The sequence below is a fragment of the Labrus mixtus genome, chromosome 5 (assembly GCF_963584025.1).
Source record: "Labrus mixtus chromosome 5, fLabMix1.1, whole genome shotgun sequence".
Taxonomy (NCBI): domain Eukaryota; kingdom Metazoa; phylum Chordata; class Actinopteri; order Labriformes; family Labridae; genus Labrus; species Labrus mixtus.
Genome location: NC_083616.1, coordinates 22,493,649 through 22,510,765, shown reverse-complemented (window position 1 = coordinate 22,510,765; position 17,117 = coordinate 22,493,649). Strand labels below are relative to the sequence as shown.

At 38.0% G+C, this 17,117-nt stretch overlaps 2 protein-coding genes across 4 annotated transcripts in view; one reads left to right on the top strand and one right to left on the bottom strand.

The window, feature by feature from the left end:
• The window catches only part of fahd2a (fumarylacetoacetate hydrolase domain containing 2A), an 84,485-nt gene extending 80,245 nt beyond the window's left edge, over nt 1–4,240 (bottom strand). The window contains exon 1 of the mRNA XM_061038624.1: nt 4,225–4,240. The gene's annotated coding sequence lies outside the window, so the exon portion shown is untranslated. The remainder of the gene's footprint in view (nt 1–4,224) is intronic.
• Nucleotides 1–17,117, top strand: part of slc23a2 (solute carrier family 23 member 2) — a 39,515-nt gene that overhangs the window by 5,100 nt on the left and 17,298 nt on the right. Inside the window, exons 1-4 of one of the 3 annotated variants that reach the window (XM_061038617.1) lie at nt 8,757–10,065; nt 13,323–13,552; nt 14,454–14,552; nt 16,026–16,142. In XM_061038617.1, the coding sequence (XP_060894600.1) occupies nt 9,834–10,065; nt 13,323–13,552; nt 14,454–14,552; nt 16,026–16,142 (678 nt within the window). In that variant the 5' untranslated portion in view covers nt 8,757–9,833. Of the gene's footprint in view, nt 1–8,756; nt 10,066–13,322; nt 13,553–14,453; nt 14,553–16,025; nt 16,143–17,117 lie in introns of those variants that run through there. The other 2 variants (XM_061038619.1, XM_061038618.1) reach the window with 2 other exon arrangements.

The following is a 17,117-nucleotide window of genomic DNA, read 5'->3' as shown; positions in this document are numbered from 1 at the left end:
TGCTGCTTCAGTAATGTTTACAGGCTCTTTGGTAGGGATGTATCCTGTATCAAAACCCAAATGGGCCTGAACTGACCCACCATCACACAGGTATGTCCTCTGTGTGTGTGCATGTGTTGTTGCTGTTAAAGCAATGACTACATGTGCAATTTCACTTTAAATTAACAAACCGGTCAGTGTTCCTTTGGTCCCATCTGGCCCTGTGTAACGAATTTGTGAATAAATGAGCATTCAAAGGATTCTTCTTGGTATTTTAAAGATTGATGTGAATGAATGTGAGAGGGGGAGTGTGAATGAAAGAGACCGGAGGGACAGGGTATTGATTTATTGACGATCCCAACTATTGTGCTTTGGTTCGGACTAGGCTTTGGTTTCAATAAAAAACACTAGGCTATTTTTTCTAGATTGTCTCTTGAGTGTTGTTTATCTGGTGTTAAATAGAGGCTCAGTTTTTATATTGTTTTGTCTCTGCCATATGGGCCTCGTTAAAATATAAAGACCTGAGTTAAACTGTCAGTGTGTCATGAGCCACTATAGATGGTCATGTGACACTTGAGATACAGTATACATGTTTACTTGACAGCTGAGTACAACTTGAACTAGTTCTGGGCAATTTCTGTTTCGATTAAAAGTTCAACTGCCAACTATGGTGAAAACAAGAAAATCGAGAGTTCACGATTACTGTGCTGCATGCCGTGTTGCAATATTTGTCCATAGATTTTGTTACGTGTAAATGTTTCAACATGTCTGTTATATTTTGGCCACTAGAGTAGATCATCACTACCTCAGAGACATAGTCATTTAAAAAAAAAAATAGTATGATTACATATTATTTTAATATATTTATTATAATAAAATGTTTGCATTGCATGTCCCTGCAAAAATGGTAAAATGTTAAGTGGTTACGTTTAATTATTGCATGTGATGCAGATGTTATAAAATCGATTAATAATCATGATCTCAACATCAATCAAAATAATCGTGATTCTGATTTTTGCCGTAATCGAGCAGCCCTTACTTGAACCCTGAATCACATCCTGCAATATTTATGATTTATGATCTCCTGATCTCCTCTCGGTTGTTAAAAGTGACCTAAGTCTTATACCTCGATGGTTATTTCATATCTTTTATTTAGAAGTCATTTTAAAGTCATTTCTTAATAAACAATAATTAGATGACTAAGTGTTAGTTCAACATAAATAGCCGACTGATGGTCAAATTGGACTCGAAGAAACTGACCAACATAATTCCCTATGTTCCCAATAAAGAAATCTTATCAGCCACGACCTAGATTGTTTTGCCTCACTTCAGTTGAATGTCAGAGTATTTTATGAGAGAGCAGTTTTGAAAGTATAGGAAGTGAAACTCAACTTGCAAGTTTTATAATAGGTAATAGGTAAGGTAATGAAGTTTTTTTTTTTGTTACATTTGAGATCTCTACTTTTTTTAAACAATTATAATCAGGCTGTTATTTCCTTCCCCGACAGAATGAAACTAGACCACAGTAGTGAAACGAGGGCAGTGGGGAAACTAGCAGCAAAGCTCTGCGGCTGATTTGTAGATAAGTTAAGATTTAACAATCCCCTCAAAAATGCATATTATAATAGCCAAATATTATTATAATGGAAAATATGTAAACTGTTTACACACTCAGTAACAGAGAGAAGAACTGGGGATGTTCAACATATGCCCACAGTCAGAGTTTGAACTCAACGTCAGCTAAAAGAAGCTATCAACTTCTTCTTAAGTGTCCTGTTAAAACATAACTCTGGAAAACAAAATATTACAAGCACTTACTGTAAATGTTTGAAGTATACTGGACAACTGTTAGAGCTGTTACTGAAATACTGCTTTTAAAAGGCCCATTTCCATAGTCTTTTGAAAGAAGAGTTAAAGTGACGAGAAGTACTAAGGCTCGACTGGATGCGCTCAACCTTTTAAATTGAATCACTGACGTAAAGCGACCGTTAAGTGCACAAGTGTCCAGAACTGCAAGTATAAATTTAATTAGCTGCCCATATCTTCCCAGAGAACAAGGTCAGATGTTTCAATTCCTCATTGTGTCTTCTCAACAGTTAGACCAGCTGTAGAGAATCCATTTAAAGTATAATAAAACAGAGACATGCAGAACATTGTCACGTTACAGAGGCCACAATATTAATAAAATGTGTAACCTAATTAGTTGACCAACTTGATAAAAAAAATGATGGTGTTTCATTTAATTGGTTACAGAAGAAGACTGTAACTTGTCAAATCTTCACATATGAAAAGCTGGCATCAGCAAAAATACGAAGATTTATACAAGGCCAATTCTTAACAAATTTTATCTCCAGACACTTGACAAAAAGCAGGTAAAGACATTACTCATTGTTTATCTACAAAGACCCAACGTTGGTCCATCATGAGCACTAAGTAGCATTTAGTAAAGTAACAGTAGCAAAAGAAAATACTTCATTTAAGAGGCAGTAATCTCTGGAAAAACCAGACTCATGATGAACAGCCATTTGGTGAACGGTGCTAGGCTTGGAAAGTGGAACAGAGGGAATTTTATAAAAACTATTCGCTAATGTGTTTCGTCCTTCACAGGTCACCTTCAGTGTTCAGAACGTAGACCGCTGTGACCTTATTTTTTATCTTGAAGGCTGAGGAGCCTCACCCAGTGATGTCTGTTTATCTCTCAGAGCCTTATTAGTTATCGGTAACGTTCACTGTTCTACCAAGACGCTTCACGTGAACCACAAATCGTCCTGTATGATGTGTGGGTGTGGTATTATTTATCCTGCTTCAGCGATTATTAAATTGATGGAGAGAAAATAAGTCTTCAGCTACTATGTTGATTGTTAAATGTTCCTTTAGTTTTCAGGAGTATTTACACTTTTAAGAAGCTAATACCATTGTGCCTTCAGTTATTTCTGAACGATGTATCTGCTTAACAATGATCCATAAACTTAAAGTATACTATAGAAGAAAACCTTCACACATTAACAGTTGCTGTCATACAGTGGAAGGTCTGTTCTTTTGTGTTAAGCGGGTCATGATGAAGAGAATACTAGCTGAGAAGTTTCAACATGTTAAACAAACTAGGCACAATGTCAAACATCTGCCACCATCTCCTCATAAAGCCAGTGTTGGCTTCTTCAAATTCCTTGTTTTACCTGACTTGTGACGTGCATGTGTGTGTTAATCTGAGACAGATATTTAAATCACGATCGAGTCTGACTGGAGCTTTGAAGGACGCTCTTAGCTCTCTGTTGAAGTGCAATATAGAATAAAATACACGTTTGTATAGAGTTTGAAAGATACGCAGAGCAAAGTGACTTGTATGTCAAAAACCTTGAACCAGCTCTCATTCATCTCTATCATCTCCTTGCTATATTATCAGCTCTGTGCTGTGGAGGAGCCTCACCCAGTGATGCCTCTTTATCTCTCTGAGCCTAATTTGTTTTGTTTGTCTCGTCCCCACTTCTCCAAACAAACGTCACATGAACCACAACATTTGTCTGCAGGATTTTGTAGTGGAGGTCATCCATCAGAAAATATGGGTGTCTTTTGAAAAAGGGATACATTGGAGCTGGCAGAGAACCACTCTTCCACAAGATGGTGCCATACAAAGTCTTAGCTCTAGCAATAAATCAAGTATCAAGTGTTGCACTCACTATTTAAATCTACTGCTGCGCTAATCTCCTGACACACTGCTCCCCTACTTTGTACATGACCACTTCATGTGCTCATGAACATTTAAGCATCATTAGTCAATGTTCAACCTTTTGAAATCTCATGGCAGGTTCTGTTTTGCAATGGTAGGTGTCTGTTAGACCATCTGTTGTTTTACTGGTTGGCTTCTGCTTTCAGGGCCTTGGCTTGTAGGTTACCTATGCATTTCATGCAGTCTGGTAGGTTTTTGGGGAGCGAGTCTTCCTATATTAAAGAAAAGTAAGCTGTATGGTGGATACAGTGAAGCACATGATTTTCATGGATTGTTACACACAACATCAACGGACAGTGTCCCACAAATTCATGATCATTACCTCCCAATGATTTCCAATGGACTAGGAAATCTTTTTTTCTGGGGCAGCTTTAGATTCATGCAGATGGTAGACTACAGATGGACAACAGCTTTGGGACGGTACATGAATAAAGGACAATATGATAGAATCTTGAACATAAAATGTATTAGCTCCTCATTCATTGTACAGATGCTTTCTCATTATATGTAAAAGCAACATACTGTAACCTCAGTTGTTCATTTTCTGCTGTGGACGTCAGAAGTCAAAGTTTTAACTTTGGACGGTATTGCCATCTATTTTTACCGTTGCCAATATTTCTCAGCTGACCTAATCCCATATTACCTTCTGCTTGAACTTCCTCTCCCTTCTGTTTTCAGTCTTTCTGTCACTCTCCCTCTACTCTTCTGGTCAATTTCTTTTCATTAAATGTTGATACTGTGTCAAGTTTTTTTGCCGAAAACAGGTGGTTTTAAGGCAGTTTATTTATATAGCACATTTCAACAACAAGGCAATTCAAAGTGCTTCACACAAGACATCAAAAGCATCATGACTATACTATTTCAACAGAGAAAACCTGCGCTACAATCCGGGTCTGAGTGTACAATCTGAGTTTGGTGAACTTGTTTGTGGGAGTGACCGGAGGGAAGCTGTGGGCAGCTGTTGCCTTACAACTGTGACACACTCACGAGAGCGGGTGCTTATGAAACCTGTTGTAGCAGTCATTTTAAAGATGGTATCGCAATAATATATGACAAAGCACAAGTATCACAGTAAAACAATGAGGAATAATGAATGATTTGTTAATATCTTTTTTGTTTAAGTCAGCATTTCAAGTGGCCCAAGCAGGTTAGAGGAACATGTAATCAGGTGGCCTGATGGCTTTCAATCATGTGTCCGGGCCAGCAGGCCAGTTATAATGTCGAGCCCTGTGTGTCCATGTAGGTCATTATTTAAATTCCCTCTAACATTATGCATGAGAAAATCTTAATAACTGATGTTACAGATAACAATTATTTATTGTATCTTACAACCTTAGAACTACAGTCTGTTTTAACAGACAGCCTCTGACCCATTTAGCACTGTAATGGAGTACAATCACAACATTTTAACTGGCACGACCCACATCTAATGTAACTGAGTAACTTGTTTTGTATAAAAACAGTTGGTGTCTCATGTCAGGTCTGACAAGCAGGTTATAAAATAAAGCTGTTAACGGACTATATGAAGGATCTGTGTTCACATTTGTTGGACTCAGAAGTGTAACTGGTTCCTCCATTCTGCGTAACAGCTGGACGTTGACTTAAAGAATTTAATATACTTCAAGCAACAATGGATACCTCTAAGTCTTAAGTATCCCTGCTGGGCTTGATGAAAAAGTCTTAGCCTGTGGGTGCTGGAAGGACCTGTAAGAATTGTGTAATGATACACTTAAGGCCAACTATGTCTAAGAACAACAGTCAAAAAAACAATCTCTTTTTTTCTGTAGCTAACCTTTAACGCCCATTCATGTGCTGCTGATAGCATGCTGCGTGGGCGTAGGTGTTGGCGTGTGAACTGGAAGTGCTGAACATCTCTATTCTCTTGATCTAAATCGAACTGTCTTTCCTGCTGCTTTGGTTTCTTCAAGTGAGAAATGTGTTTGTCCAGCACAGCATGGGCGTGCACCTGCTGATAAACTCTTACGTGCCAAAGAAAGCAGGATTATCCTGGCTTCAGATCAGATAGTACAAAATAGGACACAACACAGTTCAAGTTAATTGTTATCTGAAAGATGACTTAATTACCTTTTAATTAAACTTCGAATGCAATCTTCATCTGCAACCTCTACGCACATTCTAAGTACAGTAGCAGCGTGCTGGGGCAGAGTTATAAGTCATTGACCCTTTATCTGTTTTGGTTTTATGAAAGTGACGAGCCCTGACCCTGACCATGGCTCAACCATGTATAGTAGCTATCATAAACCCTCGGAGCTGTTCATGGTGCTGAAGTAGCAGACATATTTCCAATTGTGCCAGAGACATTAAGTTGGTGAAGAGCCAACTATTATACTGACAAACTGTTGCCTGTACTATTCCTATCATTCAGAAAGATCATTTAGTAGAGCTGCTGATCATGCACCTCTGTGAACAACATATGTTCACTAGTAAGAGCCTGAGCCCAAAGCAGTCCTTTCTTTTCATTATAAACGTTCTTCTATCTCTTTAGATGAGAAAAGTAAAGACAAATATCACATTAGTTAAGGTGTGTACAGTAAAAAACACGAGACAAAAACACTCATGCACCCAGTGATCTGCTCAGATGACGTAATCGAGTTATGAAAGCAGAGCATCTCGCACGTGTGCACTTTCTTCCTTCTCTATTTGTCCATGAAAAATTTTAATACTTACATGTGTCCATGCATGTGTGCACATGTATCTGGGGTTGAAATCCACTTGACTTGTTTGAATGAGGGGGAAAAAAAGGCAATTGCTTGATTGGCTCTTGAGATGAAAGGCTAAGTGTTTCAGCTTCAAACTTTACCAGGTTATCTAATAAATAATAATATTTAACAACTTTTATAGGGCTCTTCTGTCAGACCCCCCCCCCAAACCTTTGAGGATTTGATCTTTTGTCAAGCTTACAGTAGTGTAAATTAAATATGTATTGATAAGGTGCTTTTCAGCACCTGTATGAATCCCCAGGGAATCGTTTGTGCAGATGGGCAGCACTTACCGTAACAGAAATAGTCCAAATACATGTGTGAATGCAAATTTTCATAATTTGTGAATCAAAAATATACACAGTGCTAGAAAAAGAAAGATTAAAGAGACATTCAAAAGACTTATGACAATATGATGGTGTCACTTTGGGCTATTTGATGGTATTTATTAAGCACATTTGAACATTTTTACACTAAACAATAAGATAGTTGAGCTTGAATCTCAACGACACACATGACGTAGTTTGTCTTTCTGCGTAGTGAAAGACAAGTGAGCAGCCTGCTGTCCCTGAAACGCTCTTATCGCCATTCACCTCTCCTCCACTGACGGAAAGTTGACCAATGTAAACATGACCTTGCAGCCGTTTTTACAAGCGCCCCTCATGGTGAAATAGGAAACCCTCACATGTACCATTACATGTAGTGTGTTAAATGCTGTCTCACCTAACCTGTACACGTGTCACACACACACACACACACACACACACACACACACACACAGGTCATTACATGTTACACACATATAACTTTGGTTTATGTCACAGGTGTCTTTTTGATCCGGTGTTGTAGCAGTTATGAAAGAGCTCTGAAGCTCCCAGAAGTGTTCATTGGGTTGTCAATCTTGACAGTTACCTGTCATGTACCTATTTTACAGTTTAAAACATTCAAGTCAGTTATATGATGTGACAGTGGTGAGGGTTTTGTAATCATTAGTTTTTCCTGCACTAACGCGAATTACTTCCACACATACCTACAATTCTACAATTCACTTAGCAGACGCTTTTGTCCAAAGCGACGTACATCAGAGAGTAAGTACAACACAAGCAAGGATCTAGAAAAAGAGGAAACAATGTCAGTAAGAGCAAACGATCAGCTTTGAGTCCGATTGGACACACAGGTGCTGACAGGAAGTGACCAGAGGCAGTTCTCGAGAGCTCTAATCAGTATAGAAACCATCTTAAAAGTCATCGTTATCAAACAAAACCATCGTCATTATCATCTTCATCAATAATGTTGAGACCATCATCATCATCATCATCGTTAAGGTCGTAGGTATTCCTTAACGTCCACCCCTGACCCAGTTTTTGATTTAATAAATAGTTTGTCCCATTTTGGAAACGATTCTGTCAGTTAGTGTTGTGATGCATTGTTGCTGGTGTTTTGGTTTATCTACTTTTTATTTATTGTTTAGCTTGTGACTCTTGAATCTGTAAGTTCTTAGATTATGAGTTAAGTAATGTGAAATATGAAAATTATTCAGTGAGTATTCTGATCATCTGTAGTATTTGATTGTCTGAGTAAGGGAGTGTCAGTGTTCCTAATTCTAAGTTTGTGTCTGTCCATATTTGCTCATGTCCAAAGTTAAAATACAAACATTTCAAAGATGACACAGCGTAGCTTGACAGTAACCTCCAACCGGTGTGGGAGTAGGAGATGACAGAAGAGTTAGAAATAAATCCACAGATCAAAAAGAAAGAAAAAATCCTGCTGCTTCCCTGAAGTCACCAATGTGGTAACATTTTGCCATGTTTTTAAGACAATCTGCCATGCACATAATATTCTGGTTTTCGACATAATTCCGTATCAAAATGTCTTACTCAGCATTTTGCGTTTTGGGAACACATGCCATATAATCATGATAATATAATTTTTTTCCCTATACTGTAATGCAAAAGTTATTATTTCCACTAGAAGTGAATCATGCCACAACTATAATATAATTTATCTCCTTTTTTTAATTTATCATGCACAATATGATACAAGTCTGCGCACAGATCAGGTTACCATGGTTATAGATCCAGGCGGTAACTGGTGTCCACCATCCTGCATATTTTGGGATGAGTTAAAATTACCACCCAAGCGTCTTTGTTCCTCCAAGCTCTCATTTTTCTTTAGTGACTTTCCTGTGTGTTTGATCCCTTCCCTAACAAGCAAACACACACATTTTCTCTGCTCTTAATTTGAGATGTTATTTTAAATGTATGAAACCTGCAGATGTCCAATCTGTTACATAATCACTCAGTTTCAGTTCTTCTCTCCGTTGTTCTTCTGGTTGTCTGAAGTTATTTGTAGATCTATGCGATGTATGTGTGTTCATGTTCAACATCATCAGACATAAAACACAGATGAGTAGTGTCTCTGTCTCTAAGGCCTGGCTCTTCTGGTGTCGGCTCATGTCGCATCACAGTTGAAGTGACCCAAGGGCTGCTGGGATATTTTTCTGTCATGCTCAACATCTCACAACTAGCTGTCAGTATTGACAGAGACTCAGGCTATTAGGTTTGATGTCAGTTACTGTATGTGCTCTGTTGTCATGTGCTTCACAACATATTCACTGACTTTGACTGAATTTTATTTGAGTGTTTTTGATTTCTACATTATAATGACTATAATTGTACAATAGTTTCTAAGGTAACCCAGGCTTTACATGACTAACTTAAAACACTGCAATAAAAATGATTATTATTATTTATCTCTGAAGTAACCAAATGTACAGCTGCTATCAAATAAGACAGCAGCTTTAAAGGAAAGAAAATAAAGGTTTTCTTAGAGGAGTGATTCTTTCAAAAGAGGATCAACATCTGATTACTTATGCCACTTATATAATCTCAAGCATCATTTGCCTGCTTTACATGCATTATGCATTAGGGACAGGATGGGAAATGTGGATAGAATTCAGACTCACCCAAGAGAAAAAGTCGGGTCAGTGACCAGCCTTATATGTGGCTTAAAACGTGTATGATCTTCTTGCTGCTCGTTTTGCTTGCTGTTGCCAAATTCTCCTTAACACAGCTGGATACCACTGTCTTCTTAAAGGATTGATTTTTAAATACAAGCATGTAAAGCATGACTTGGAGAGTGGCTTGATTCTTTCATGACAAAAAAATAATGTAATACTCATTCAAATTGTGCTTTTTCTGTGTAAGGTGTACTTTGGTTGGATATACCTGTGAGACTTTTTTTTTTTTGTAGATCTATCATCATTCCTTAAATAACAGGCACCCTCTATAGGTTAGAAACTTAATTGCAACACAATTCACTGCCTTTCTAAATCTACACTTCATTGAGAGTCTGACTTAAACTCAACACATCAGTAACGCTACACACTAACTTTTGCATGTTTTTAAATGCTGTCTGTCAAATTAACTTATGTCTTACCTCCCTCCTCCTCCTCCTTATCCTTGACCCTCCTACTGTACCTCCTCTTCCCCTCTGCTTCTTCCCCGGTCTCTTCTTTCCGCTCTGCCTTCCTGCCGCCTTCTTCTTCTTCTCTCTCTTCCTCTCCCTCTTTTTCTTGCCCCTCCACACAGATGCTCCCAGCCGCCCAGCTTGACAGGAGTGATGGGATGTGTCAACTAGGTATTACACCTATCCCAACATTTTACACTGCAAGCAGTTGGTGGGAAAGGAGATTCTGGGAAAAAAAAGAAGGAAAATGCATAGAGAAGGAAATATAACACAGAGGAGAGGTGGTGTCAGGGCACATAGTGTTGGTGGGCCTCTACTGTTCCTTGAAGTTTGTCAGAGCTGACAGTGAATGGTCAACTTTTTTTGTTAAAAAACTAAACAAAACAACATATTTTGTTAAAAAAATGTTAATGTTTAATTTAGAATCACAGATCTTACAGTTTTAGAATAGCTCAATCAAATTCTTGGTTTTAATACTAGACCTGCATTCTATCACTACTAGAAAGGCCATAGCAGTCATTTTGACTGTTTACGAATTATTTGCATATAATTTCAATAATCAATATCAAATATAAGAATAAATCGTTCTGTAATGTTGTGAAAGGTATAATAAACTTCAGGACACAAATTTGAAATTTGAATAGTTTATCGACAACCACGGAAACAGCAGCCGGCGTTTTTTGTGAATGGGAACGATCTCTGTATCATTCTCAGGTTCAATCTCAGAGCCAGTGTCAGATGAAGTTTCGAGAGACCAGGAGACATCACTTTCTGTATCCGAACCTGCGCCTCCATCAGACTCTGCCTCATCAAGGCTCTGGAGCCTCTGTGGCAGCAATCCTCCTCCTTCCTGACATTTCGTTCTATTCTGTTCTAAATTAGATCCTAATTTACTCTATTCTGCCTTTTCAATGTTGATTAATTCAAATGTATGTCTCCTATTCTTTCTATATGGTTTTAGGCGGGTAAGCTTTCTTTCCTCCTTGGCTCGAGCGTTATAAACAATAGTTGCTAGGCAACGGCGATGCGCACCTTCAAGAGCGGGAAAAAGTAGCAAATACTGAAATGATACACTGGCTATAATGCATGCAGTCAATATGACCGCTATGGACTATCAAGGTAGAAATACTCAAAACTCTTTTGTGTTTTTGATAAAATAACAATGCTAGAATAAAATATAGACACATTTAGGAAAAGTCATGGTCCTGTAGTTACATAGGTTTTATTTTAAGTAAGTTATTACATTGCAAAATTTAAAAACAGTCAAAATGACTGCCTTGGTCTTTCTAGTGTTAAAGTTGTTTTTAACGTGGATTCAAAGTAATTGTGAGACATGTTCACTGATTTGTATACACATATCTTATATGAGGTCATATACTCAGGACAAAAATCTTTATCAAGTTTTTTATTGATACCACTGTCATATAAGATCAGTGTGTGTGGGGTTGGTTGGGTAACTCTGCTTCTTAGTAGTAAATGAAATTAACTTTCTAATCATGAAATGAAAGCTTGGCATAACAGTCCAGTGTGACGCAGGGGACATGATCCTGCTGTGGCTTTACCACAAGTTCACTCTTATCCATCTGAGATTCTTTGTTTATTCAGAGGCTTAGGTTGACATTCAGGGCATTACTAAAGAAACACTGAAATAGTCTTTTGTGTTGCAACATTACTTCTTGAATGAACCTGTCAGTCATCGCTGATGATGAAGTACATTTCTGCTGTTTGATTTTGACATATGCTTCATGTGCTGGATTAGGACATGAGTCTGCTCAAGGCTTTGACTTTGTTACAACAACAACACATTATTTGAGCTGTGTTAATGCACTGAACATTGGTGCCAGGCTTATTGCCTAAGACACGTTGTCTGCTGATATCTAAAGCTTGATTACCCACTGTGTGACTTCCATCTGTAAGAGAAGAATTCTTTCACTGTAGTACACCTACATATTTTATAGTTTTAGCTCAGAGAGTACTTGTTTAGTGTCTTAATCTTTATTCTGTCAGGAAGTTTCCATAGTCATGTTTCCCAATTTTAAGTACATTTTTGGAATGATGGAAAACATAAATGCAGTATAATCCTCTGATACTTTAATCAGTTTACCAGACGGGAAATAAAAGTGGCCTTTGAAATCTAACTAATCTACAGGAGAAATTTGGACAGAGGTTCTCGGGTTTGTGCTCCAGTTTTAATTACTTGGTTGTGTTAGTATGTGACTGTTTCATGCTGTCTGGAGACAAAGTAAAATCCCACACCTACAATAAATACAATGCTTGCTAATATATTTTATGAGCAATGTCCCAGGAAAATGATCAGCTCTTGTTTCATTTCTAGGCCTAAAAACGTTGTCTGTGTATCTATTTAAAACAGTTTAAATACATGTACGAGCTTCAATGCTTTCTCAATTTTGAGGATGACCAGATGCAGCAAGGCTTAATGCAAACACAGCTGAAACATAATTATTTCTAATAATCGGGTTTGCCAGACATTTGAGTGACAGCTCTCAACGCTTAGATCTTGGCAATATTTCACTTTCTCATACTTGGGATTCTTGCACCTTTTTAGGGAGTGACACTTAATGATACATTTAAAAAAAATGCACTCACTCTTCCAAAAAAGGTTTGCCAGCCAAGAGATGGGGACGGAAGCAGACGATGTAGCTCAAGGTTTTGATTTCACAGGAACAAAAGTTAAACATATAATCATAAATGAAAAGATGCAGAACCATAGCTGTGAGGATAAACTGTCTTTGTCCTCTCTCTCTCTCTACCTCCTGTACATTTTCCATCATCTCTCCTCTTTTCTCATTCTGTTCCTCTGCTCTACCAAACTACTGTTCATTTTTCACTACTCTGCCCTGCCCATTGCATAATCTCTCTTCTCTATATTGTTCCTACCTCCTCTCTTTTTGTGCCTGTGAGACATGTTGGCAATGATTGGTGTAGGCAGCAAGTAACCATGTTTTACTAAGAATGCTCTTCTTTATTCTGTTCTTTGGTACTACTGAAACAATTTGTCCATTATCATTAGACTTTTTAAAATTATTATTCCTGTCTGAATAATGCTACAAATTCGACTTAATTCCCAGAAAGATTATTTAAAAGGTTAGTTTATGATCAGACATTTTATTAGCTGTTCTAATGCTGGATTGATTCATCACCTTGTCAGGCATATGGGGTCAATAATCCGACATAATCTGTCGCAGCTCAAATATGACTGAAAAATCAGGAAAAGCAAACAAATCTAGCCAAAAAACAGAATATCGATTAATATTCTTTAGCCTTTCAGATTGGAGAATCAAAGACAAACTACCCAACCTGAGATCAGTCAATAAACTGGTTAGGTTAGGATACATAAAACTGTCAAATTATTTCTTTAGTTAATCTCTTTCGGTTTGTCTGTTTTTTTTTGTTTTTTTTCCCCCAAGCAGGTGAAGCAGTCCTAGACGATGTTATCGGACTGAAGGATTCGTCTGCAGTTTTCACATCAGAGCGAGACAGAGGAGGGACAGAGAGAGAGGAGGAGGAACAGGAGGACAACAAAGACACGAGCATGGGTGTGGGGAAGAATACCACCTCCAAGTCGTTGGACAGCAGCAGTGAGGGCGGAAAATATGAAGAGGAGAGCAAGCATGGAGCAGATTTCTACCCAATTCCGGTACATGACTCTTTTAAACGTTGTCATAGACGTGTTATGGGCATGCCAAACAAAAAACAAAGACAGGGTTTGGTCTATATCCACCCAACTGTATAATTACTGTCTTAATCCTTCTCCTCCCGTACTCCTCCACTCTTTCTTTGACTAGCAAGCTCAGATTTGGCATTCTTTTTACTTGGAACTTACTTTTGTCAGCAGCAGGCTCGGGTACACACACACACACACACACACACACACACACAGCCTTTTGGTACATGCTGCTGCTGCCCCACCATTCTGTAGTTTCTTTTGTGTTAAGGTCAGAAGCCAAAATTAACGCCATGTACAAAAACACACAAAACATTGTTTTCATACACATTTTTATATCCAAATCCATGAGTGGAAATTTACCAGAAACATTTACTCAAATTCTGTACTTTTGTACTTCTTTTAGTCACTTGTGGTTAATGAAGTGTGAACATGGTGAAGGTGAAATTCAAGCAGTTAGCAGTCAAGTTTTTTCAGCGGGAATCCCCTTCAGCAGGGGTGGACCCCCATCAATCCTCAACGTGGCCCTCAGGTCAATTTTTACATATCAAGTCTTTTTCAGATACTAAAGGAGCCGTAAATCTTTTTCTAACATGAGTCTGCACACATGTTTTCATGCTGCCAAATCTTTTTTTTTGTTTGTTTGTTTGTTCGTTTTGTTTTTGACTGCCACACTCTTTCACCTCACCTGTCTCTTCCTGTGGCTTTGTAAGCAAACCAAAACAGAATACCAGGTGTCATCATAAATCTGCTGTCTGGTCCAGGATGCTCTGGCATACTGTCCTTTTAGATTGCCTTATCTATTGCTTTATTGACTGAAAGGAGGATATATTAAAACTCTTAACTGTATGTATATGTTTGTTGCTGTGTTAAGGTGGTGGTCAACGGAGTGGGCGGGGCAAGTGGAGACCAGGATACTGAGAACACAGAGCTAATGGCCATCTACACAAAAGAGAATCAAGGAGCAGAAAAGGTAAATCAAGAGACATTTTTTTTGTGTATTTCACTAGTCAGAGTCAGAGTGTTATTAAAATGCAAAATAAGCTTCTATGTTAGGAGAATGACGCACAGTCGTTTGAAAAAGCTTACTCATAATCACACGAGAGAATCCCTCACCTTTCCCCCACATAGAGGATGTAATCCTCGTGTTTTCAGTAGCAATGCTCTTGGTTACCTTAGCAACAACATGTGTGGTTTAATACAGCAAACACCAACTGCTGTATCAGTTAACGGAGCAACCAAACAAAGTTGCGTTGTTCCGTAAAAGAAGTCACATGGTGTGAGTAGTTTTCCACACAGTAGCAGAGCATGAGAGCACTTTTCCTCGCTGACTAATTGCGGGTTTCCTGTCTGTTTCCCCTGAAGGCTCACTGTGGCTGTTTTATTACATTTCATAGATAAAAATAAAAAAAAACTATTGCTGTGTTTTATGAAACCGTTTTGAAGAAGATTCTAAATCAGCTTGTGTTTCTTCTATTGCATCTTTTAAACGTGAAGCTCAACAGAGGCTGTAGGAAATGCTTGAGTCAGCAGCTCTCATACAGCAGAGAGGAGAGTAAACAGACAGTGTGGCTGATATCAAAGAGATATAATCGTCCCCTTAGCAACAGTAACCGTGAGCAGAGTTGGAGGATTTCTCACTTAGAATAAAATAATTTGAGTAATGGAAATTGCTAGAAATGTGTTATTCTTGCAACAGTTTTTTAGTGGGTGGGTCCATCAGGTGTGTGTGTGTGTGTGTGTGCGCGCGTGTTTGTGTGCGTGCGTGTGTGTGTGTGTGTGTGTGTGATCTGTTTATAACAAGCTTTTATAACAAGATGTAATTCTGATCTCACACTGTTGAATTTGAAGGGAAACTCAATATAATGAACTAGCTTTCTTTAATGTGCCTTCAGAGCAAGGGGAAACTATGATGTCCAATAAGTCATGACCAGTTTTCAGTTTTATCTTCAGAACAGCCTTCGTTCATGTATTTTCCTCTAAAAGTTCCAGTACCTTTTAGTGTGAGTTTTATTTCCAACACAATTAACTTATATATGTATGTTGTTTTGTGAATCAAAACAATCATGCTTACTTAAATACTTTTTCAAACAGTAAAACACAGACTCATCTGCAGTGTAACTACTACAGAGACATGCTGATGATATTTAAAAAAAACAAAAATTTGTGGCTGACTACTCTCTCTACATGTTGTTTTTTTCTCTTTCCTGTCCATTGCTCTTTTGTCGTTGTAATGATGACTGTGCATTTTCCTTTACTGAGAGAATACAGTTGTGTGTTTGCATTTTACCCTCATCCTTTCTTTATCCCTTTGTCTCTTTCTACTTTGACTATTCCCTTTGACCCTTCACATAAGGACAAAGGTATAGGACAAGGTAAACATGTCAAGAAAATATGACTGTGATGAAATAATCATCCTTTTTCTTTTGTGTCATTGTTTATTCAGAGCTCAATGTCTGAGACGTTAGACAGCACAGACAGTATTGACGCCAGGAGGATGGATATGATCTATACTATAGAAGACACCCCACCCTGGTATCTGTGTGTGTTCTTAGGCCTACAGGTAAATCTAAAGACTTAACTGTGTTACTGTTTTGTTTTTGTTCATAAATCTTGGCTGACTTAAAGGAGCTATTATCAATCATTAAAGTCTTTTCTGTACATGAATAACAGATCTGTTTGTCTCTGTAAACGTCTGAAAAACATCCACCTACACATGTACCGTATAATCAGAGTGAGCGTGTCATAACCTTTTCTGTGTGTTTCATCATCTAAGTGCAGTATTTTACATTCAACTGTCCACAGTGTTCGTTATCTAACTGAACACAGACTCCGATATAAGATTTAGGTCACAGTAGTTGTATCGTTGCTTGGTCAGTGGGTTACTGACATTGTTGTGTTCATATCTGAAAACACACATTGTCCTTTATCATCTCTCTCTATTGCTTAGTCATCATTCTGTGGCTCCTTTGTGCCTGTGAAACTCAGGAAAGACAACACCTCTAAGGGACTTAGTGAGCACTTCAGCCCCTGTCAAAATAAAAGCTCAAACAAGATGTAGTAAACTTGTCTTTGAAAATATATTCAAACTTGGACTTCATGAAATTCTTATAAAAAAAGGTAATACATACAGAACAATAATTCTACCATCTTCCAATCTTTTGATTCCGTTTGGCTTGTCTCCTAATGAATATGGCATTGACAGTGTTCCTTTTATCACATTTAAGAGTTCATGTTTTAAAGTCTAAACAATCATTATGGTGCATTAAGTTCCAGATTTTAAATAAAGGTCTCCAATTCCTCATCTGCCAAATTTGGTTCATATGTTTTTGGTGCATTTTTCCTTTAATTTCTGGAAGCTAGTAACACCCAATCATTAAAAAGTATGCACACTCATTCCCTACTGCCTACATAGTAAGTTTTCCGTAGTGGACTATGTGTTGCACTCGTTGGCACAATTGGGACTTTTTGGACACTATAGACTGTCTCGCCAGCCACCAAAATGATGTTATTGCTTTCCCATAACTGAAATGATCAG